The sequence below is a fragment of the Sorghum bicolor genome, chromosome 9 (genome assembly GCF_000003195.3).
Source record: "Sorghum bicolor cultivar BTx623 chromosome 9, Sorghum_bicolor_NCBIv3, whole genome shotgun sequence".
In the NCBI taxonomy this organism is placed as follows: domain Eukaryota; kingdom Viridiplantae; phylum Streptophyta; class Magnoliopsida; order Poales; family Poaceae; genus Sorghum; species Sorghum bicolor.
Genome location: NC_012878.2, coordinates 496,135 through 520,343, shown reverse-complemented (window position 1 = coordinate 520,343; position 24,209 = coordinate 496,135). Strand labels below are relative to the sequence as shown.

Genomic DNA, 24,209 nt, shown 5'->3' with positions numbered 1-24,209 from the left:
TCTGTTTGAATAAATCAACTATCTTACGTTTAACTAAATTTGTATGAAAACTATCAACATTATAAAATCAAACTAATAATTCTGAAAATATGTTCTATGATGAATTTAATGATACTTATTTGATAATAGTAATGTAAATATTTTTTCAATATAAACCTATAAGATAGTTTAACTTAGGATAAAACTTAATTGTAAATCTTTTGGACGTAATAAAATTTATCCGTCAGCAACCACAACTACTCCATCGTCTTAAGAGAGTTGAAAGCATCCCGTCATCAAATACGCACCGTGTCTCGTGTGAACTGCAACACCACATATTCAATGTTGAGTGATCTCTCGTCAAAAAAAAAGAAAATGTTGAGTGATCAGACAAGGCATATTATATATTAAATTAGAATATATGCTGCAATTCTTCTTCTTCTTCTTCTTTTCTTTTTTTTCTTGTTCTTCTTGTTCTTCTTCTTCGCCTTACATGTTTCATTAAAATCTTGTGCTCCATGATCCGCTTTAATATATGCTGCAATTCTTTTTTGGGCAAAAAAATGTATGCTGGAATTCAATTTCCTATAGAACAACGGTATATAAATATGTACCTAAATTTCCGCAAGAAAAAAACATATGTACCTGAATTCTCGCTCCTACCGTGCCTACTCTCTCCATCCATTTTAAAGCATATTTTGGCATAGCTTTCTCCTCTAATTCGTTTTACTGTTTACAATACACTGACGTTGTTCATTGAAAAGTTAGCATTATATTAGATTAAGAATCTCTCTAAGCTTTATAAAAAAGTTGTCTAAACACAAACCTAGTAATACAATTCGTGTGCACTAAATAAACAACAGTTTACTAAAAAAAATAAGAAATTTCCATGCATACCATGATTTGAAGTTTTTTTCCCACCAAACAAGTATGTCGTTGGGGCCTGGTCCCGCATGTCATCGACACGGCGATTCACCTCGAGAGGTGGTACAAAGATATCCCATCAAAATGCATCTAACATGGATAATGGACGCTGGGACCTGGGAATGTGGCTGTGTGTAGTGTAGTACTACTAAACCTTAATTATTTGATTAGATGCCATATCATTACATTACTTGTGATTGCAATTAGTATAGTACTACCACACTGTCAGTGTCATATCATTCAATTAATTGTGTCAATATGCACTCAATATGTCGGCAGCTCCATCAACTCTAAATCACCAATTGTGAAAGCATTTTACAGAGTAACTGTTAAATGGAGAGGGGTATTTTGTGCAACGGGCAGCAGAAAACAAATTATGTTTTGTTTGTATATCATATAGGAAAAAAACTGAAAAAAGACTAAAGTAGGAAATACTTTCTTGTTGCCTAGTCTATGCTTGCAAGCATACTCCTTTTATGCAAGGAGACAAAAATGCAACATGAGTAGGATTTATTGCAGGGTCCAATAAGGAGAAGTTATTTGATAGCCACTGTTGAGATCACGATTTGATCTGTTGTGGTACACTAGGCAAAACTTGCTTCTATGTCAAGTTTGGCAAGGAGTATTATACACTCAAGTGGGTGAAAGTTTATAGTGGTTTTTGCTCTACATTTCCAACCTAGAATCTAGTAATCTGTGAACCTGTTCCCCAACTTGATCTTCTCAAAAGCAACACCACCTCATCACATTAGCTAATTAATTACAGCAGCATTTGTTAATCCTTCTATGTGTGAACAAAATTATCCAGTCACCAACTCGAGCTACTAGCTAGTAGTACATGTTAATACCATTTTTTTTCTTTTCTAAATTCTACATGCTACAGAGAGGCTGCTAGATCTTATCATCATCACAGATCACACTGGCATCAAGCCAAACAATAATAGTACAAATGTGCAACAGTTTCTTCAGAAGCAAAGAAGCAAATGTGTCTGTCTGTCAGTGAGTGAGCAAGACCATCCATCCAGATCTGAGCAACAGTAACCAAACCCATCACCTAGTGCCCGTCGCAGGAATAAAATTGCATTTACAGGAGGAGCAACTCGATCATACCAACAGCATAAATAAAAAACGAACTATTCCCTAGACTAGCGACCCATGACCAGCTAGCTACTACTCCAGTTCTGAGGAGAAGTCACAAGGCAAGGCCAGCAGATACGGTCAAGTAAGCACTTAGAAAAACAAGTCAAGCACAGTGAAGAGTCCAAAGCATGAGCACAAACAAGATGAATGGGCGTCGTGGGCATGGCCATGTGGGGGAGATGAGTACAGACATCACAGCCGGGTGAGCCGGAGTGCCCAAAAAGAGAAACAAAGCAGCAGGAACGGGGTGAGGTGAGTAATGGAAGAGGAGGCATAGAGAGAAAGAGAGAGAAAGCCGAGAGGGAAAGAACAAACAGGGGGAGCCCATCCCTCGTGATCACCAGCACACAAGGTGAGAAAGCGAGAGAGGGAAGAGGGGGGAGCTGGCAAGCGCATTGATTCCATCCGTCCTCGGTGCACGCCAGCCGGCGGCCTCCCGGCTTCCGGCGGCGCTCCCGCTCCGGCCTCCGGCCGGGTGGATCCCATCTTGTAGGGAGTGCGGCAGCCGTCAGGGGCAGCAGAGCTCTTCCCCTCTTGGGCGCGTGGAGACCTGACGCTTCGTCTCCCTCAGGAGCTTGTGGTACGCGAAACTTTCTCGTTCCTGCGCAAAGTTTGGTTCTTTTCGCTGTTTCTCTGCGCACCCTAGTCAGTTGATGCCGGTACAGCCAGAAAGGGGGGCTCCTTCTCGCATTTCTGGAAGAATCTAGTGTGTGGATTTCCGGATTTCTAGTCCCTGCGGTTCTGTTGCTGATGTTTCTTGGCAATTTGAGTAGGTAGTCTACGTATCAATTTACAGCCACCCCTGATACCGATTTGGTTTGGTAATGTTGGGAGGAAAGTTGCCTGAATGCAGTTCGGGTCTGCATTTCTCAATCTTCACAACCTGATGATTTTAGCTGTGATGGTAATGTACTGCTAAGCTACTTGGCTGAGGAATGCTTTCTCTGTTTGCATCATCTTGATTTTTTTAGATTGCACCAGGTGGTGTGGATTTACATATCAATAGACGATGCCATCAGAAGTGCTCACAGACGAACAATGTGATGCTGACGGTTGGCATGTTGCTACACGCCCACACCCTCATTTGTTTTATTAGGCTGTTGTTGGTGTGCAGATTATGGTTATCTTGGGGGAATAAAAGGACGTAGCGGAGTATTTCAAGTTGCCAGCATTAAATTCTTTGTTGGCATACATTGTGGGTTCACCCAATTTTTTATATACAAAAATGTGAAACCTACTTGTCTGATGCTCATCGTGTCTGCTTACAAGGATTCGCTTCATTTGAATATCAGAGGAGCTATTTTCATAATGATATGGGTGTAAAATTTATCAGGCTTGTCCCTTTTTGGTAAAACTCTTCTATCATGGTTCTGGAACAGGATTTCATTCCGCTTTTACAAAAATCTTGGTCCGCTGGCGGTTATGGTTTCCGCCAGTAACTATTGGTAATAGTTATACTCATGGTAGTTTTTATTTGGCCAATTTCAACGGAGTCATGGGCACTATCTGATTTATCCAATTTAAATGTAGAATTTGAATGTGGTCTGTTCATGATATGTTTTTGCAGTGAATGTTGTGAGCCTGGTCAACCCCTATCCAGAATAATTGTTAATCAATTCTAAAATTGACCTTTCAATTTATATTTAGTTGCTTTGGATTTTTTTTCCTGAAAATTGCTGGGAAAGCTTGTTATTCTTATTTACACCTAGGATGTAGTACCGCAATTTTCAATGTGCACATAATTTTATTGCCCTTTTTCTCTTGCATAAAGTTTTACCTGTTCTCCAATTTGCTCTTCTGCATTGTTTTTATGCATTTCTGTTAATATGTGCAGGTATTTGTCGTGTCCACTTTATTCTAACACCTCTATCATCAACTCAGCATTGTTGTGCTGCATCACTGGCAATAGTGATTCTTTTTCTACATTGGTACTACTCTCCTAGCTTTATGGTTGCATTGTGAGCAGATGCAACAATATGCTGGCAAAGGGGCCATCTTCAGATGTTCTCAGAGCAAGCATTTCTAGCGCCCCAAGTACATCTAGCCATGGTTCTGCACAAGATGAATGTGATTCATTAGGGGATGTGTATGTGTGGGGTGAGGTTGTCTGTGATACTTCAGTACGAACTGGTTCGGATACTGTAATTAGTTCAACTGGCAGGACTGACATCCTTCTCCCGAAGCCATTGGAGTCCAATTTAGTTCTTGATGTGTATCATGTAGATTGTGGGGTTAAGCATGCTGCATTGGTCATGAAAAATGGTGAGGTTTTTACATGGGGTGAAGATTCTGGAGGCCGCCTTGGCCATGGAACACGAGAAGATTGTGTTCGCCCTCGTCTGGTTGAGTCTTTGACAGTTTCCAATGTAGATTTTGTTGCCTGTGGGGAATTTCATACTTGTGCTGTTACAACAACGGGTGAGCTTTATTCCTGGGGAGATGGAACTCACAATGTTGGGCTTCTCGGACATGGCAATGATGTAGGACACTGGATACCTAAGAGGGTTTCTGGAGCATTGGAAGGTCTTCAAGTTGCTTATGTTTCGTGTGGGACCTGGCATACAGCCTTGATAACATCCATGGGCCAATTGTTTACCTTTGGGGACGGTTCATTTGGTGTATTAGGCCACGGAGATCTGAAAAGTGTTTCTTACCCAAGGGAGGTAGAGTCGCTATCAGGGTTGAAAACAATTGCTGTGGCATGTGGTGTATGGCACACTGCAGCTATTGTGGAGGTTATTGTCACTCGGTCCAGTTCAAGTGTAAAGCTATCTGCTGGAAAGCTGTTCACATGGGGAGATGGTGACAAGCATCGACTTGGTCATGGTGACAAAGAAACTCGACTTAAGCCAACTTGCGTGGCTACGCTTATTGATCATGATTTTTACAGGGTAGCATGTGGTCACAGTCTTACTGTTGCCTTGACAACTTCTGGACAAGTCTTGAGCATGGGTAATGCTGTTTATGGTCAGCTTGGAAATCCTCATTCAGATGGAAGGATACCTTGTTTAGTTGAAGACAAGATTGTGGGTGAACAAGTTATCCAAATTGCTTGTGGCTCCTACCATGTCGCAGTTTTGACAGGTAGGAATGAAGTTTTTACATGGGGAAAGGGAGCTAATGGAAGATTGGGCCATGGAGACATAGAGGATCGGAAGGTGCCTACACTGGTTGAAGTCTTGAAAGATAGAGCTGTTAGGTACATAGCCTGTGGTGCAAACTTCACTGCTGCTATTTGTCAATATAAATGGGTTTCTGGAGCTGACCAATCACAGTGTTCCTCATGTCGACAGCCATTTGGGTTTACTCGAAAGAGGCGTAACTGCTATAATTGTGGACTTGTCCATTGCAATGCCTGCACCTCGCGGAAGGCTTTGAGAGCAGCACTGGCTCCTAGTCCTGGGAAACCTTACCGTGTTTGTGATTCATGTTTCTTGAAGTTGAATAATGCCTCGGATCCTAATGCAGCTAACCGGAGGAAAGACCCTGTTCCCTACCAACCTGTTGAAAGCAATGGTGATGCTAAAGTAGGAAAGGCTAGTTTGCCTAGTAATATGGATATGATTCGAAATTTGGATATCAAGGCAGCACGGCAAGGGAAGAAAACTGATGGGCTATCATTTCTCCGGAATCCTCAAGTTAGTTCGCTCCTGCAGCTGAGTGATATTGCTTTATCTGGTGGCTTGGGCATGAACAGATCAGCTCCGAGAGCAGTACGCATATCTGCAGCTCGGTCAGTTACTACTTCAAGAGCTGTTTCCCCATTCTCTCGCAAGCCCAGTCCACCACGTTCTACTACACCAGTTCCAACAGCCCATGGTCTTTCTCTCTCAAAAAGTGCTACTGATAATATTGTTAAAGCACATGAGCTCTTGAATCAGGAAGTTGAAAGACTGCGTGCGCAGGTGTGTATTTCTAATTATTCAGCAGAACCTTAGCTTTTTGATGTTTATCATGTACCAACAATTGGTACTTTTATCCATTATTAGGTCGATAACCTGAGAAATCGTTGCGAGCTTCAAGAACTTGAGCTTCAAAAATCAGCAAAAAAGGTACAAGAGGCCATGACACTGGTTGCCGAAGAATCTGCAAAATCCAAAGCTGCAAAAGAAGTTATAAAATCTTTAACCGCTCAGGTAAAATCGAATATTTTTGCTTGTTTCTCATGGTTTGTGATGTTTTACTGACTCAACTAACAAAATACTCAACTTGTAAAGTTTTTCTGTGTTTGAAAATCGCTTTCTAGAACAGTGTCTTGTTGTTAAATTCCTGTTTTCTTTTTCTGGGGCGAACAGTGTCGGATGTGTATTGTTTCTGTATGCTGTCACAATCATCTTTGCTACAAAGAACCTGCTAAATGTTAACGGGAGTCACTTGTGTATTTAAGATAACTAAATACATGAATGGGTATGTTGTTTTAACAAATGTTAAATCCTTATTGTCGTGGGCCTTTTTCTGACTTGTGTAGCTGAAGGATATGGCTGAGAGATTACCACCAGATCACGGGGCCTATAATGTCAATGAGACAAAGCAATCACATATTCCGAATGGCATTGAGTCACATGTTGCTAGCTACTCTAGCATGAATGGAATTCACCAGACAAGGAATGAGTTGTTCAATGCTTCAATTGCACATAGTCCAAACTCTGGACGATCATCTCATTGCAATGGAATCTCAGGCCAACATAAATTACTGGGCAATGTGAGTGAACATAGTGATTGCAGCACTCACAGCCTAAGAATTACCAGTCCTCATGACTCGGAGCTTCCTAATCGAAGAGCACGAAGCAGCAGTGATGAGATGCTGACAGCAGGCAGTAGAGTGGATGATAATGTGAGCATGGATGCTATGTCCCTTCAAAGCGGTGAGGATGGCTACAAACCTCGAGGCACAATATCATTACCAAGCAACCAAGTTCAGGCTGAATGGATCGAGCAGTATGAACCTGGCGTATACATAACACTCACAACCCTCCGTGATGGGACCCGGGATCTGAAGAGGGTTCGCTTCAGGTGATTTAGCTATAATTTATCTCTGTTTTCTGGACTAATCCCTTGTCCAGTTGCATTTTTTCATATACAGCTTACAAATCTTGACAATTGCATTGTTTTAGTCACTTTATTATTAATTAGCATTCTTCACATCACTTCACCTTTCCTGACACTATACAGTAACTGGGCACTTCAGAACATGAAGCCAAACAAGAAGTAAAGTGTGTTTGTCTTTAAATTCTCGAGCACAAAAATGTTCCAAACCATACATTCTTTTTAGTGAAAGAAAGGCTGCATTATTTTCTGAGCAGGCGCAGGAGCACCTTTTCCAACATGTAGAGTAAAACTGTGTAGCTATCCAGGACTCTGTATTGACTGACATATACAAGCCAGTATTTCTCTGTAAAGTCACTTATTTCAATTCTTGCCATTCTTAAAATTTACCTTTCGCAGCCGAAGACGATTTGGTGAGCATCAGGCGGAAAATTGGTGGAATGAGAACCGGGAAAAAGTGTATGAGCGATACAACGTGAAGAGCTCTGAGCGTGTGTCATCGGCAGCCTCAACCCGGTCTGCATACTGACTTGAGGATGACCTGTGTCATCATGGAACTTGTAGAAAACTGAAGTCTCCAGCATCACTACTCAGCAGCAGCAAACTAGTATGAAACCAAGCACATATCCAAGGTCATATATACTGGGAGATGCCAAAAGGCCAGCGGCCATTATTTTGTTGGCACTACAATCCTGGATTAGTGGATATACAATACAAGGCTCTATATATGTGATCAGTCTGTTTTGGCGTAATGTACATAGGCGATGAAACAAAGTAGTACACGAGGAAAAGCGAAACCCTGTTTAGGTCAGCATTCATCAGTAGGCAAAGTAGGCTATTAGGTTCTTTGACTGCCTATTTTTCCTCTTTCCTTTTTCCGGATATGCTTATGTATGTTCCAGAAACATTTATATATGGTGAAAGTTATCGTGCAGTGATATATATGATTGTTATGCTTTTGTGCTTGGGAAACCGAAACATATGTTCAGCTTGAATTTAGCCATTGCAGTTTCCTATAGACCACCATGGTTTCTTTTTAGGCAATTACAAAGCACTGAGTGATCTTCTGCAGATTAGTCTCAAAAGACAAATGAAGTGTTACAATTGATGGCCCCTGGAACACTCACTGTATATAAATGATGAGCTCCAGGATGTGGAGCAGGATCTGATGTCATCACTCATCAGGCCTGAGTGCGCTCATCCTATCTTCGAAAGCTTGTGCTAAACATGCAGCATTTGATTCTAAGGCTGGACTAGTGCTCGATCATTTTCTACTTTCAGAGTGTAGCTACTGGGTCAGGTCGGTTTAAACACCGGTTTTAGCTATCTTCAGGCAGGGAGGCCCCAAACCGACCTGGGTTGACCTTTTTTTTTTCCCATGTTTTTGCAAAATTGACAACTCGATCTAAATTTAATCCTTTTTTGGTTGCACGTGATTTTCCAATCCATCTTCAGCTCTTGTATTGATAAATTTTGACTGACTTATTTGAATGTTATCAGACTCATTTCAAACCATATATATTGAAGTGGATTGAGATAAAATTTAATTCAAGTTCTACTCCAGCGATGAATGGGGTGGCGGGCGCCGCTGTCTAGTGTCTACTGGTGGTGCCTGAGCGAGAGAATGGTTTTGAAGAGTCCAGCAAGCACCCCAGCGATGGAGAGCACCGTGACGATGGTCTTGTAGTTTCTGTAGAGGAAGCTGTGGACGGCGATCCACAGCCACCTCTCCTGCCTGTACTTGTGTAGGGCTTGGAACACCTCGTAGTAGCGATGGCCGACGCGCAGGTCTTGGGCGGCCCCCTTGAAGAACACCAGCGTCCCCATGTCGCTGAAGGTGCTGTTGATGATGCCTTTGCCGCGCAGCTCCTTCACGTCTTCCTCCCGGTTGACGAGGCACGACAGGACGCAGACGTACGAGCTGACGGCGAAGTTGTCGGCCTGCGTCGCGCCCAGGCAAGCCTCGTACGCGGCCATGTTGGTGAGCCAGCACGCGGTCAGGTTGTTGAGGACCATCGGTGCGAGGGAGAGCTGCCATGGCCATGGCCGCCGCCGCTTCTCCATGCTCATGTCGCCGAACTTGTTCGTCTTGCTCGCCGTCAGCTTGACGCCCATCTCCGCGAGCTCCACGGCGGTGGTCGAGCGGGACGATAGCCAGGGCACGCGGAGGCTCTGGGTATGCGCCGCGCCCACCTGGCGGCGGTGGAAGAGGCCGAGGAGATGCGGCGGCGGCGGATCGCCGTGGTCGTTTGGTTCACCTCCAGCTCCAGTTGTTGCACTTGCACCCGACGACAAAGAAGCTGCTTTGTCGTCATCGTCGTTAGCGGCGACGTGGAAGGCGGAGGCCATGAGAGTGAGGAACCTGTCGACGGGGACTCCCGGCCTCATCTCCATGAGCGCCTGCAGCACAGCCCAGGGGATCTGGTTCTCGAACAGCATGACGTCCCTCGCGATGGCGTCGATGCAGGTGTGCACCTCGGCCCTGGACATGAGCGGGTCCAACTCCGGCGGGGCGTTGGGGTCGTCGGGGAACATGGACACCATGAACTGCAGCAGGAAGCAGCCGTCCAGGAACATCATCTCCGCCAGGGACTCGTGGCTCATGCGATCGATCGTCCAGTCGCCGGCGTAGCACTTGCGAGCGGATCCCGCCAGCGAGAGCATCTTCTCACGGACTGCCGCCTCCACCTCCGGCTGGCTCTGGCTCGCCATCATCGCCACCCGACGACAAAACTCCTCCTTGGCGGCTCGCTTGGAGTCTTCCATGGCCATGAGCTGCGGCGAGGCACGGTGATGATGATGGTACGGACCTATGGCCACGGCGATCGGGGCGGCGATGCTCATGAGGTCGGCTCTTCTCGCGATGCTCAGCAGACATGACCCTATCCTCTGTATCGTGGTGTCACTGCTTCTCAGTGGCGTGTCATACGGATACGGATAATACGGGTATCTGGCCTCCTCAAGTTTCTTCTTGAACTCCTCAGGTTTCTTCTTTTTTCCTTCCTCTTTTTTCAATTCTGCTTCATCCATAGAAACTGAAACTGGAGTCGACACTCCACTAGAGCAGCAAGACAAGATTTCCTCATCTCCTCTTTCTGTTTCTGACATGTACACAACAATAATACAGACTTAGTACTAGTATTATTATTACAAAGAGTGGACTAGCTAGTGTACTTGTGATCTGGTTGATCGACCCTCCTGATCGCAACTACAGGTATATATAGTCAATGAATGATGCAACCTGCAATGCAGAAGATGCATGCACTACTACTACTACTACATATAGGCACGGACTCGAGTGGTCTTTCCTGTCAGTCAAAGTTGGGGGGCTAGAGCCACCTCCAAGTGTCCTGTTCCACTTCCACAAAAAGTTCTAAGGCCTTGTTTAGATACACCCAAAAACTCAAAACTTTACAAGATTTTCCATCACATCGAATCTTACGGCACATGCATGACACATGCATGAAGTATTAAATATAGTTAAAAAGAATAACTAATTACACAGTTTACCTATAAATCACGAGACGAATCTTTTAAGCCTAGTTACTCCATAATTAGATAATGTTTGTCAAATAAAAACGAAAATGCTACAGTGTCAAAATCCAAAAAAATTTTGCATCTAAACAAGGCCTAACTACTCAAACTAGTAATGCATGAGTGAGAGGGTGACAGTCTCTGATCATGAAGGCAGTGCTGAAACTCTATGGTCAGCATACAAATTGATTGAGACTGTCTTACTTCAGTCCATTCTCACGCCTTGTTTAGTTCACCCAAAAATTAAAAAACTTTTTAAGATTTTCCGTTACATTAAATCTTGTAGCATATACATAGAGCATTAAATATAGACGAAAACAAAAAGTAATCACACGGTTTGTCTATAATTTACGAGACGAATCTTTTGAGCCTAGTTAGTCTATAGTTGGACAATAATTATCAAATACAAACGAAAATGCTACAGTGTCAAAATCCAAAAACTTTTCACAACTAAACAAGGCCTCAACAAAGTAAAGAATCAAGGTCTTCTCCGGTTACCCACTACTAGAAACTGGGTCTTTGCCTAATGCCAGAGGCTTTATCGAGTGCCAAATAGCGGACACTTGGTAAAGCTTCTCTTGCTGAGGTAATCTGTGCCGAGTGTTAGTCACTCGGCAAAGCCGGACCCTCGGCAAAGATGACCGTAGGTGACAGTCATCAGCCTTTGCCGAGTGTCTGCCTTCTAGCACTCGGCAAAGAATTTTTATTTTTTTAGTAATTTCTTTGTCGAGTGCCCTATCTCCGGCATTCGGTAAATTTTTTATTTTTTTTAATAAATTCTTTGCCGAGTGCCCTATACTCGGCACTCGACAAAGAGTTTTCTTTTTTAAATAGTTTCTTTCCGAGTGCCCTCTCACTCGGTGAAGATTTTAATTTTTTATTTTTTGTGCCCAAATTTTCTCTGTAGCCCTGCTATAGTACCTACAATTACATATTCAAATTTAGTGCATTTTTGTGATTTTTTGCTATATTTCTTAAATTAGTTTTATTTTATTGAATTATTTCGAAAAATACAAATTTGAAATGCACATGCATCGATTAATGAAATCTAGTGATTTAAAAAAAATGATATTACAGTTAGTTAGTGAGTGTTGTGTGAGGCCATATTCAGGAAGTGGACGGAAAATTCTAACATCTTGTTTATGAAACATGAGAAAAAAAAATTTGTGGGCAAAGTGTTTTTAAATGGCTGGGCCTTTAGCACTCGGCAAAGTTGGGGGAAAAATACAGGATTTGGTTTCTTTGCCAAGGGATTGGGCTTTGACGGCAACGCTGGAAATTTCCCAGCTTTGTTTTTCCAGTGTGGTTCAGTGGCTGTAATCGCTAACGTCTTCAAGGCTCTGTTTTTCTTGTTGGCTCTGTTGTTACCACATTTGTATGATATGTACCTACAGTGTGCGACTTCTACCCCGGCGTGTCGTGCGGCGACCCGCGGTACACGGGCGCCGACGGCAACACCTTCTACTTCCACGGCAAAAAGGACCAGGACTTCTGCATCGTCACCGACGCCGGCCTCCACATCAACGCGCACTTCATCGGCAACCACAACCGGGCCGGCCACCAACCGCGACTTCACGTGGATCCAGGCGCTGGGCATCCATTTCGCGCACCACAGCCTCTACGTCGGCGCCGCCGCCAACGCTGCCAAGTGGGACGCCGCCGCCGACCACCTGGCCCTCGCCTTCGACGAGGAAGCCGTCGCGCTACTACCCGCCTCCGTCGTCGGCGCTGTGTGGTCGCCGCCTGCCGCGCCGGCGCTGTCCGTCACCCGCACCGCGCGCGCCAACGCCGTCGTCGTCGAGCTCCGGGGCGTCTTCCGCGTCGTGCCCATCACCGCCGAGGACTCGCGCGTCCATGGATATGGCGTCACGGAGGACGACTGCCGCCTCGCGCACCTCGACCTCGGGTTCAAGTTCTACGACCTCACCGACGACGTCCACGGCGTGCTCGGGCAGACCTACCGCACCGACTACGTCAACAGGCTCAACGTCACCGCCAAGATGCCCGTCATGGGATGGGAGGCGCCGACACCTTCCGTTCCTCGGGACTCTTCGACGCCGACTGCGCGGTCGCCAGGTTCGTCGGACGCAACAACAACGGCGCCGCCGCTTCGTCAGCCGCCGGCGCCGGCATCGCCATGGTCACTGCATGACGCCAAGTACCTGTAGACGACGCGCCTAGCTAGCTACTAATTCAGATGGAGAACGAATAATTCCGGAGCATATATATATATATATATTTCCTCCGGAGCATATATATTTCCTTCCGAGTCACCACCAGGTCTGCCGGCTTTATTATTACGCATATAATTAATCAGGGTCGATTAAAAAGCATCCAAGTTGGAAGTTGTCTAATTAGAGTAATAAAGCACTCTCTCAACTTGAGGCAACCGAACAACACACTCTCAGAAGAACTTACAGCGGCGCAGCTCTGTCCAAATTGGGTATTCGATGGACCCAAACCTGGAAATTGTATCCCCCTCCTGGTCCTGGTGTATTCTCAGCAGAGCACCAAAAGCTTCGGTGCTTGAGCCTAGCAATCTCTCCAATCTCCTGCTTGACATATTTCGCTTAGTTGAGCATACTAGTTGAGTTGAGTGCACACACCATTGTTTGTGCAATTCTTTCCCTTGTGATGGGCTCACATAGGTTTTGTGCCTGTATAGGTATCGTGCTTCCTCCCTTCACCCGACCTGAAGAAGTGAAGCAACCCGTTGTTGCCACCAGCCACCCGCTGTGCAGCCAAAATATGACTATAGGAGGCACCCTTAATCATGCATGTGAAATATCACTCAAACCTACATACTGGTCATTCCCTGCATGCGCCTCTGAGTTTTTACATGCGACCTCATTTCTTCTTTTATCTTATTATTGCAATTCGATCTGTGCTTGAGGATCGTGTTGTGCATGGAGTTGGCAAGGTTTCCCATGGCCTGCTTGACTCATCAACTAAGTGGGCAACACAAGTGAATGAGAGGTTGCGACAGCTTGCAACTACGCAGAGGCTCACCTCGACAGGGTGGTTGTGGCCCGTGGGTTGACGAGCATTAGAGCATACACACTGTTGGATGCGTTCCCATGGGCGGGGCTATGGCGTGAGGATGGTGGCCACTTGTGGAGGAGAGAGGGACGAGGAAGCCTACTAGCATAGGCTCTAATGTTAGAGTTGACGAAGGTCAGTGCTGTGGCGATAAACAATGGTGCCCATGTTTTGGCTGGCTTTGTGCCTATCTCTAGGCCGCCTGGTGGCAATGACATAACCGTGGACAGTGATAGTGGCTTAAGGCTATGGAAGGCTACATAGAAGGATGTCGAATGATGGTGTAGGGCAGGTCGCATAAAATTGACAAGTGGCTTATGGTTGCACACATGTATATTAGCGTATTTGAAGTGGACCACGACGCTTGGCCCTACATAGAAGTGGCTAATGTCTTGTGGTACAACATCTGAAGACAAATGCTTGCAGCAATGACAACATGTGGCAAGTCAACTTGCAGCAGTCTACAACGGGTAGCTTGTCATGGCTATGGCTACTTCGGTGAGACATCGTCAACAGATGGCGCAAGTGGATGGCATGGTGACATTGCTAGTGGTGGCTATGGTGGTTGCACAAAAGATGGACTTCTTGAGGTTATGAAGCAATACTACAATCCTTTTTGACGACAATACAGAAAAAGGGGATGAATCTGTGGTTTGGTGTCTATTGGCAGATATGGCGAGGCCCCCATGTATTATGGTTTCTTTCAAGACGACCAAAGTGAGCTATGGAGTCCAACAACAGGTGTTGCGAGATCCACTAATGTTGTGTTTCCATGGTCGTGACTATAGAACGGCCTTAGAGAAGTCTGAATTGACAGTTTGGGGTTGTGGAGGTGCAATGGCACTATGGTGATGAAAATACCACATGGCGGTCAGTGAGGTGCAATTTACTTCTCTCTCATTTTTCTGATTTCAGGGAAACAAGAGCTAGAGTATTCAATGTTCACGATATAAAAGACTTGAGGTGCGAGCGAGGACTATGACTTGACAATCCGTTGTGGCAACGAGCACTGCTGATAGAGGTTTTGTTGGGTTTGTGATGATGGTGTTATGCGTGGTTGTTGTTGTTGCTGACTGTCCATATAGTTTTATTTGTTGTTTTGTTTATTTTCTTTTTTTTTTTTCTGTTGGTAGCCTTCTAAGTTCATTTGTTTTTTTTGCCTATATATCAATATAAACACCGCCAGTTCGTTCGTTAAAAAAAAATAGGAGGCTACTGAAATCCGTGTGGATTCTGTTAGTACCAGGTAGATCAGGTAATAACAGAACAGTAGCACACACACTACTTTGGAGTCGTGAGGCGAGCTCGGAAACGAACACGGGAGGCATTAGGATTACCAAATCGGGCCAATCACAGGCTGCGTTGACCAATCAGCCGGCAAAAGTTGACTCCAAATTCCCCTCTCCTCCCCTCTGTCGTCTAATCGCCCTCCTCCTTCCCCTTTCTTTCTGCTTCCTCCCCACGAGCCTGCGACGACGTCAGCAACCTCGCCGCCTACCCCCCCTCCCCCTCCCCCTCTCCCTCTCCGCTCCCCTCGCCCAGGGAGCAATTCCGCCCCCAATCGGTCGCCGGAACCCTTCTCCCTTCCCGCGGCATCCGATGCGCGTCGCCGCCACCGCCGCCGCGCTCAGATAGCCCGGCGACGAGGAGGAGGAGGGGCACCCTAGCCCTAGCAATCCGGTCCCCCACATGGCCGGGAGCTTCCGCGAGGGCGCGGGGCCGGGGGACGCCCACGCGCCCCCGCCCACGCCCACCCCGCCCCTCTCGCAGTTCCTCGCGCTCGACGCGCTCCCCTCCTGGGGCTCCGACCCCAAGCAGCCGCACTGGCGCCACCCCGAGCTCCGCCGCGCGCTCGCCTCCGACGACCAGGCCGACGAGCTCAGGCGGATCCGCGCCAGCGTCCACGACTCCGCCGGCAAGGCCAAGTGCGTACCCTTCCTTTTTTTTCCCCCTCCTCTGTCGGATATCGCATTGCTGACGCTGACTGCCCGCTGCCTCAATTCCGTGCCCGCCTTCCCCTTCCCGGCCACCGCAGGGAGAAGGCCAGGTCGCTGCACGAGGCCATCCAGAAGCTCGACAAGTACAAGAACATTGTCACCCGCAAGCGCCAGCGCTCCACCGACGCGTCGTCGGCGCCCGACAAGCTCGGGCCCGCCGGCCCCTCCTCCTCGTCCTCGGGCGCGCTCAGGATGGGCGCGCAGAACAACTCTGCTGTCCTGAGCAAGCGTGTGCGCTCCTCGCTCGCCGATGCCCGGGTTCGTCTGCTCGGCCCACTCTTCTCACAGCGTCTGCACTTGTTATTACCTTCCTTACTTTGTTTTGGCTGCAACGAAATGTTCCTGATTTCGTTAATAGTCTCCCATCAGATTCTGGAATCTGGATTATGGTCGTTGAAAAGGTTGTACCTTTTCAGTCTTTGCAGCTAATTAAACTCAAACAAGTGTAGCTGGCTACTCATGTTCTTTTGTCGCGTATCGGTCGAAATCAGTGTGATTCCAGAAAGCTTGCCCTTCTTGTAAGCTGAGTTGCATGGGGACCTGGTTACCACCCTGTTGTCACCTCATTTGTCACTTATTAAGAGCATGCAGGACAAGTGTGGGAAAATGGTGATCTTGGTTGAATTCCGCAGTCAACTGATATAGCCTTTTTATTCTCTTCTCACACTCACGTCACTCATAATCCTCTGTATCTAGTCTTATTTTTCTTGGGTTTTAAAACTACTACAACTCTGGTTGACCTAGTTTCAATGCTGCTTTACCTTCAAAAATATGGCCTTTTAATTGATGCGCTTCTTGTATGATGCGTTCTTCTGAATAGAACTTCAATCACAATTTTTTTTTTACCATGATAATGTTTTCACATTCCTTATGAATTTCCTGTGTTACCATTTCTTCACTTAAAAATCTTGGTTCTGTTGTTTATACATGTTTCAGGTGGAAGGACGTGGTAGTGTTCCTACAAGGCAAGGCCCTTTGGTTAGTAATGAGAAAAATTCACCCGTGGAGAAGGAAAAGAGCAGTACAAGAATATCTGCTACAGTCTCTGTGCTTTCTGATGACAAATTGCGGGGTTTATCTACTGGCAGTGAAGGGTGGGAAAAAAAGATGAAGCGTAAGCGCTCTGTTGGAACAATGCTCAGCAGAGGCAGTGATGCTGATCGAGATGTCAAATCCGTGGGCCAGCATAGACCAGCCAATGAAGTACGCCCACGATCTAGTGATGGCCTTGGATATAGGTAAAAAACTTGTGCTTGCCATTATTTTTTTTGTTCCTTGAGTTATAACTTAGTTTGTTTCTGGTTGTTGATTCCCTGAAATGATTTTGCCTGATTGATCATCATGCTGAGCTAAAGCATGTAATCTGAGAAGATATGTGTGGTATGTTGACAATTTGATATCATCTGCTACCTTGAAATAGAGATGTAAGGTTGAGATGAATTTGTCTTTTTTTTGTCCAACTGTCCAACATCAGCGAGTAGAATGATATTACTGTGTACATGCATCATCAGAAAGGTGGTGTTTGGCAGCTTGTGTTTCTAGCGCTTGCTTGGGCTTAATTGTGTTCTTTGGTCAACACATTTTTTTGTTGTTCGCAATCGATGTCTGCTATTTATAGTTCCACCTGAATCCTCTTCCAGTGCTATATGTGAAAAACCTTCTTTGCCTTTGCCTATGTATCCTTGTTAGAGCTCATCTTAATTCTCACATTGCAGACATGGAGTTTCTGCTGGAGCACTAGCAGGTAACAAGTTGGATAGCACTTCTCAGCAGAATAACATTGTATCCCGCATTCTGTCCAAGTCAGATGTCGACTATGTGGCTCAGCCAAATGAAAGAAGAGAACGTCATGCTGGAGTTGAAAAAGAAAGGACTACAGTAAAAGGAAACAAGTAAGCTAAGATACTTCTGTTGTCCTGAAAATTCACGTTTTTTCTTTGCTACATATATGTGAAAGAGTACTGCAAAATTGCCAATTTTTTTTATGATATGCAATTTGTTAACTAGGGCAAATACTTCTGATGATATGCAAAACGGAAGCTTAAGCCCCTTGCCCAAGGCCAAAGCTTGCAGGGCACCAAGAACCAGTTCACTTGCTATGAACTCGTCTTCTAATTTCCAACGTTCAACTGGAGGAAGTGATGAATGGGAAGAAGCACCTTACCCAAATAAAGCCTCACCTTTGGGAGGCATGACAAATCGCAAACGTTCCACACATTCAAATGCTTCCTCACCTCCTATTGCCTGGGTTGGGCAACGCCCACAGAAGATGTCACGGACAAGAAGAGCAAATGTTGTTTCTCCAGTATCAAATTTTGATGAAGCGTTATCTGAAGGATCACCACTTGACACTGCCACTAGATCAGCACCTATAGAGTCTGGCAGTGTCTTGCTGACAAAGAACACATCAACAAGCAAAATGGATAGCATCTCATCTCCTGCTGGGTTGTCAGAAAGTGAGGGATCGGCTGTGACTGAAAGCAAGTCCAAGGAGAAAGCCATGCATAGTGGTGAAGTGGGGAACGAGGGCGCAAATACAGCCCATAATGCAATGGGATTGATATTTTCGTCAAATAAAAATAGGATTCCTTTGAAAGAAGAGCTGGAAGATGGTGGTGTTCGTCGTCAAGGGAGGAGTGGAAGGGGTGCTATGCATGTCAAGGGGTGTTCTCCCATACCAAAAGAAAAACTGGACACTGCAGAAACAAGAAAGCCAATAAAAGGTGGAAGGCCTGGAACTGAAAAGAATGAGAGGTACTTAATTGTCATCCTTTGCTGTCATTGGGGATCTAGCTTTGCATATGGAACTTGATTTGACCTTTTAATCATCTGTGCAGTAAGTTGGGGCGGCCACCAATGAAAAAAGGCTCTGACCGTAAAGCTTCATCCTGGCATTCACAGGCTCTAAATAGTGATATTACAGACACAACAGGTTTTCTGAAGATGCTTTACCTTTATTGCTCATGTTTCTCGCCATTATCCTTTCTCTTATAATAACTAATAATTGTGCATTGCAGGTGAACCAGAAGATGACCAAGAGGAGCTTTTAGCTGCTGTTAATGCTGCTCGCAGCGCTATTGGTGTGTATGCTGTCTTATCCCCCTCTTCTGGTGATCTCTGTCAGGCATCCCTTTGGGTTGATGGTTTTTAACTTCCTTTCTTCTGCAGTTAGTGCCTATTCTGGCCCTTTTTGGAAGAAAATGGAACCCATGCTAACTTTTATGAGCTCAGAAAATTTATCTTTCTTAAAAAATCAGGTTGGTGCAAGTTTTGCTTTAGACATCATGATTGAATGTACTTTTATTGTTTGCTGGGATGGATTCTGATGTGCCACTTTGTGGTCAGATCAACCTTGTTGAAGAGCTTGAGATGAGCATGTCCTGCATGTCTGATAGTGAACATGATATTGTAGCATCAGTTGATCACAGAAGAATGTCGAAGATGGTATGTGACTTCATGACATCAATAATTCCAAATTATTCCGATAAAATGTTTCCCCTTCCATGATTTTTTTTTTGCCTATATATGACCTTTGTCATATGTCTGAAAAAACTGCAGGAGGAGCATTCATCTCAGGGATTGACTCCATCTAATTTTTCTCCCTCATCCCAGCAAAGTAAAACTAATGGAGTCGGAGCAAAAGGATCTATCGGCTGTTTTTCTCATGGTGACGAAAGCCGTACTGGGCCACAAAAGCTGGAAGCTGATAAATGGTTTAATGAAATGGCTCCAATGGCACACAGACTCCTTTCGGCTTTAATTATGGAAGATGACTTACCTGATTCCAATGGGGTGCAAAGAGATATACTTGTTGAATTTCCAAATAGCCACAACCCTTACACTGTCAACAGATACTTAGAAAATGAACTTCAAGCTAGTGCCATAACATCTAATTTTGGGCTGAGTGTGGATTTTGTGCACTCAAACAGTACTTCTGTGGTACATCAGAGCATGTGCAATGGTTTTACAGCTTCAAGCAATTTCATCAATTCAAACAGTGAAAATTCGGTTCATAGTGAGAATTTATCAGATGGACTCAATTTTACAGTATACCCAGAAAGTGGCCCTTTGCATGACTTGATACCACCGATTCCACGGCAATGTCAAAATCCAGGGAAAGATTTCCCTTTATCTCCATATGAGTATCAATATGGGCAGATGTCTGTGGAAGACAAGATTTTAATTGAGCTGCAAAGTATTGGCATTTGTCCAGAGACAGTGGTATGCCCCTTACACTCTGGTGTTGCTTTATACAGTTTTTTAATGGAAGTCTATATGCATTGCCTACCACTACCAGGAAACATGTCAAATAATTGGAAAACCATAGTCTATGATTTTGGGCAACCTGACATGTTTCTTGAGGTGGTACCTTGAGGAAGGGAGGGCGTGCTCATATGGTTTTGATTACTTTGCCCTTTGTGTTTCTTGCCAGTCACAACCTCATTATTTTCTTACAAGCACCCCTCTTTGCCTCAGTGATCTGTTAATAAAGAGATCGAAAAGCACACACTGAATGAGATATAGGCAATCTAGGTAGATTTAGTTATCTATGTTCTTGGTGTCTTGAAGAGTTTTCTTCACCCCTGAAACATCAGATAAAAAGAAGGAACAAGTGAGGAAGTATTTGATGTGCCCAGATACTAGCTGTCATCACAGGGGCACATATTTTATTATTTTTTATATTGGGTGCTATTTTATCTGTGTTATAATCTATATAGTCCCTAGAAAGTCGAACTGTATGTAACAACCAGAATTTGTGCTCCCCCCCCATACATTCTGGTTTTGATTCTTGCCTTATCTTTGCAACACTACTCTTTTCAGCCAAAGCTAGATGACGGAGAAGATGAGGACATTAATAAAATGATTTCAGAGTTGAGGAAAAGGCTGCATGATCAGGTTACGTGAACAACCCCTCGTTCCCTCCTCATAGCATATCTTCAGTTTTGATTAAACTTGGATGGGTTCAGTGTACTGTTTTCAGTGTGTTAGCTGTTAATGTGTGTGACTTCACCAGATCAATGTAAACTACCATAATCTCTATCATGTTTTGGAACCTTGATTGTGTAAAGGATTTCATTTTCTACAAATATTATAATTATTTTTGAAATGTTAATAATGTATAAGCACATATATAAAGTTGATTTTGACCATCTGGCATCAATATTTGTTTAAAGAGTAAGTTTCATAGTAGCTACATATTCAAGTGGCATCTTGGCAAATAAGGACTAAGAGAGGACCAGCATATTTTCTTTGGGAAAAACACGCTTTGCTGAAAAGATAGGTTGAAAAGTATTGTTTGCTGATTTGTTGTGAGAGGAAAAGACTGTTCTTTCGCTGAAAAAGTACGGTTGATAAGTCAAGCGAACAGGACTGTGTCATTTTGTACCCCTCATAATGGTTTGAATACATGTCTTAAATCATGGAAATCTTAGATTTATTCCTATTTTATTTATGCTAGGGTCTGTATATAGGAAAAACCTCTTGATCAGATTTGAATGCTATAGATCAAGATAGTTATTGTTATGTGGCTGCTAGGATTGAGAGGCAGAGAGTTGAGGGAGGGGCGACGACTGGCGCTGTGCTACAGAACCTGCGGAGCCACAGTACCCGCGGGTACTGTTCATGCCTGGGATTGTGGTGGCTGGGGCTGTGAGGGAGAGAGGAGGCCAGGCCTTGCCCACGGCCGGGCAAGAGGGAAGGGATTTCCTTCTTAATTCTTGCCTCCCAAGCAATCCTTATTTGACCCCTAAGCAAGCAACCCTTATTTCTAAGTAACCCTAAGACTAACGGGCTATACCGCCAGCCCAGGCCCAATAGGCCCATGGCGTACTCTAACACCTATATCGTTAGTGAAGGGAAATATAATTGGTGGAATATTGGATATATTGCATTGGGTCTTATGGGCTGATTATATAGGGTACATAGGACTAACACCTTATGTGGGTACACAATGTGGTACTATCCTATTTACTCTTAACATCCCCCCCACAGTCACAGTGGGAGCGCTACAGACGGTAAGACTAGAGAAGAAGCTGATAAGTAACATCCTCCCGCAGTCATAACAATCGATGCGCCGTGTATGCTGTGGCTGGAGAAGAAGCCGATGAGTCCTCATGCAAGGCGTCGAGGTAGCCGAGCGTAAGGGCGCAGTAGCTGTGGTCGAAGAAGCCATGCTGTGCGACGACGACGATGGCATCCGGATCAATAGGATCGGGCGCCTAAAGAGGGGCGCTGCCCCCGGCGGAGATCGACCTCTCCCCGGGGGCGCGCAGTGCGGAAGCGGCGGCGGCTAGGGTTAGGATCTAAACCTAGGCGAATGGTACCATAAAGGAAAATATAATTGGTGGAATATTGGATATATTGCATTGGGTCTTATGGGCTGATTATATAGGGTACGTAGGACTAACACCTTATGTGGGCACACAATGTGGTACTATCCTATTTACTCTAACAGTTAGGTGGAATGGTACCAAGGCGAGGTGGCATAGTTAAGGGTCATTTGAAAAGTTTCGGTGGTTTTAAGTGGCTTATCTGAGCCATCTGCATTCAATCTAATGACTAAGACCAATGTTTCTTACTGTACTATTTTAAAACTGTCTCACTTGATGCATCTGTGATATTTTTTCATAACTTTATATGCATATATTGTGAAAAATTAAATTGCTTTTCTCACTAGATTTTCACTAATGTGTATTAAAATGGTACCATTCTTGTTTTTGCAGGTGAACCAAAAGAAATGCAGATTACATAAGCTAGATAAATCAATTCAAGATACAAAGAATATTGAGGAGAGGTAGCGATGCATTATATTTATGTACATTATATCTTAAATGCTAGTGCATGAAGTTACTTTAATGGCTAACTTTAAAACTGCCTCACAGGAGCTTGGAGAAACATGCTATGAACAAACTAGTTGAAAGGGCATACAGAAAACTCAAGGTAGTTGACATGTCTCTTCACATGATTGTTCTTGAATCAATGTTGGCGCCACATGAGATTACAAATGTCACTGGCTCTGCTATTTTAGTTGTGGTCTGGGGAGATATAAGATGTCTGTCCTTCATTGCTTTAACAAAAACCATTATCTTATCTTTTGTTTTTTTAAAGTTGGTGAATGAAGTTTTGGTCTCCCCTTGCCCCTTTAATATAAGCTTAATATATTTTTTCGCCTGGAAAAAGGGGGTAATATGTATTAGCTGCATTAACTTTGATCCTGATTGCATCTCTATTTTATGATATGTAGGGTGGGCGGATTGGCTCTAGTCACAAGGCTGGTGTCAGTAAATCTGCCAATAAAGCTGCAAAGCAGCTTGCCTTGGCTTTTGCCAAGCGTACTCTTATTCGATGCCACAAATTTGATGAAACAGGGAAAAGCTGCTTCAGTGAGCCTTCTCTTTGGAGTGTGCTGTCTGCACCCTTGCCAAGCAGTGATGCAAAATCTACAGAGGGTAATTTATGTGCTACTGTTGCTCAGAGAGAAATTACTGTTATGTTTCTGTACTTGAGAGTGGACTGTAACATGCACATTTTTGTGTCAAACTAATTCTTTTATCAAAATCATAACTTACCTAGCTTTTGTTTGGGGTTCAGGTGTAGAGAGGCTGAAGCATCAAAAGCTTGATAGAACTCCATTTGATCAAGGTAACTTAGCAATTTTCTTGACGGTTATACTGGGTGATGTCAGAAGACGACCTCCTGTTTGACCAAGTATATCAACTTGCGGCTTTTCCTATCACAGGTGGTGCAAAATGGAAAAAGGGCGACAGGGAACGGGATCACAACAGGGATGCATCTGCAAAGGGTTCTGGATTGAAATCAGGGCGCCATTCATCAGGCGGCAGCGGGAGGAGTGGCGAGCGCAAAAACAAGACAAAGCCAAAGCAAAAGCTGGCGCAGCTATCAACTTCTGGAAACGTGCTGGGTAGAGTGGTTGAGCCATTTTCATCTCCGACAGTGCAAGAGCCCCCTGAACCTGCAAGCGAGAAAAAGACCCAGCATCCAACGAATTCACATCCAACTAGGAATACTTCCAGCAACGCCACCCAGCGACTTACTGCGGATGCTGGACTGCCAGTGTTGCCTGGATTAGATGACATATTGGACGTCCCAGGAGGGCTTGACGGGCAGGGTAATGATATCAGCTCATGGTTCACGGATGGCCTTGACGAGTCGTTGCAAGACATTGATCTCTCGGGCGCCCTGGAAATCCCAGATGATGACCTCACCCAGCTGGGATTTATATAAGGGGAAGGAAGCAATTGTTGTTTGTCCTGTGCATATGTTGCGAGTGTGGATGCCATGTTTTTTCCTTACCTAATGTATGGTAGAGCTAATCGATTTAATCTCCCTGCCACAACCTGGTAGGGCTGAGGTTGTAATCTGTAATTAGGCTGGTGGATTCGTGTCGATATATCCGGAGTCTGCTGGCATGGAGTGGATAGTTGCACTGTTGCAGATGAGGTATTCGATTCTTGTAGCAGCAAGAACATGTTGAGATTTGCTAATGGGTATCATGTAGCTTGTGGTTCTGTTTCCGGGGTTATCCTGTCG

The 24,209-nt window shown here is 44.7% G+C and overlaps 3 protein-coding genes and 1 pseudogene across 5 annotated transcripts; 3 read left to right on the top strand and 1 right to left on the bottom strand.

The window, feature by feature from the left end:
* LOC8068646 lies at positions 2,031-8,029 on the top strand. Of its 3 annotated transcripts, none has more exons than XM_002440376.2 (5): positions 2,031-2,623; positions 3,878-5,948; positions 6,033-6,179; positions 6,512-7,056; positions 7,489-8,029. In XM_002440376.2, exons 2-5 carry the CDS (start codon positions 4,020-4,022, stop codon positions 7,616-7,618), a joined length of 2,751 nt encoding a protein of 916 aa, XP_002440421.1. In that variant the 5' UTR covers positions 2,031-2,623; positions 3,878-4,019; the 3' UTR covers positions 7,619-8,029. The 3 variants fall into 3 exon arrangements, with proteins under 3 accessions (XP_002440421.1, XP_021303762.1, XP_021303763.1); XM_021448087.1 differs by lacking the exon at positions 2,031-2,623 and adding an exon at positions 2,647-2,947; XM_021448088.1 differs by lacking the exon at positions 2,031-2,623 and adding an exon at positions 2,973-3,488.
* On the bottom strand, positions 8,146-10,285 carry LOC8066606. Its single transcript, XM_002439070.2, has one exon. The coding sequence runs from the start codon at positions 10,195-10,197 to the stop codon at positions 8,689-8,691; it is 1,509 nt and encodes a 502-aa protein (XP_002439115.1). The 5' UTR covers positions 10,198-10,285; the 3' UTR covers positions 8,146-8,688.
* Positions 11,261-12,953, top strand: LOC8066605 (annotated as a pseudogene).
* On the top strand, positions 15,210-24,192 carry LOC8068645. Its single transcript, XM_002440374.2, has 16 exons — positions 15,210-15,587; positions 15,698-15,917; positions 16,596-16,897; positions 17,375-17,551; positions 17,667-18,413; positions 18,497-18,591; positions 18,677-18,739; positions 18,828-18,916; positions 19,005-19,103; positions 19,218-19,880; positions 20,481-20,555; positions 22,382-22,452; positions 22,541-22,598; positions 22,903-23,107; positions 23,250-23,300; positions 23,398-24,192. Exons 1-16 carry the CDS (start codon positions 15,352-15,354, stop codon positions 23,901-23,903), a joined length of 3,657 nt encoding a protein of 1,218 aa, XP_002440419.1. The 5' UTR covers positions 15,210-15,351; the 3' UTR covers positions 23,904-24,192.

Coding starts and splice junctions, on each gene's coding strand:
- LOC8068646 (XM_002440376.2), top strand. CDS start 4,020: ATGCTGGCAAAGGGGCCATCTTCAGATGTTCTCAGAGCAAGCATTTCT. Junction 5,949..6,032: donor TTGAAAGACTGCGTGCGCAG/GTGTGTATTTCT, acceptor ATCCATTATTAG/GTCGATAACCTGAGAAATCG. Junction 7,057..7,488: donor CTGAAGAGGGTTCGCTTCAG/GTGATTTAGCTA, acceptor TACCTTTCGCAG/CCGAAGACGATTTGGTGAGC.
- LOC8068645 (XM_002440374.2), top strand. CDS start 15,352: ATGGCCGGGAGCTTCCGCGAGGGCGCGGGGCCGGGGGACGCCCACGCG. Junction 18,414..18,496: donor GGAACTGAAAAGAATGAGAG/GTACTTAATTGT, acceptor TCATCTGTGCAG/TAAGTTGGGGCGGCCACCAA. Junction 19,104..19,217: donor ACAGAAGAATGTCGAAGATG/GTATGTGACTTC, acceptor AAAAAACTGCAG/GAGGAGCATTCATCTCAGGG.
- LOC8066606 (XM_002439070.2), bottom strand. CDS start 10,197: ATGTCAGAAACAGAAAGAGGAGATGAGGAAATCTTGTCTTGCTGCTCT.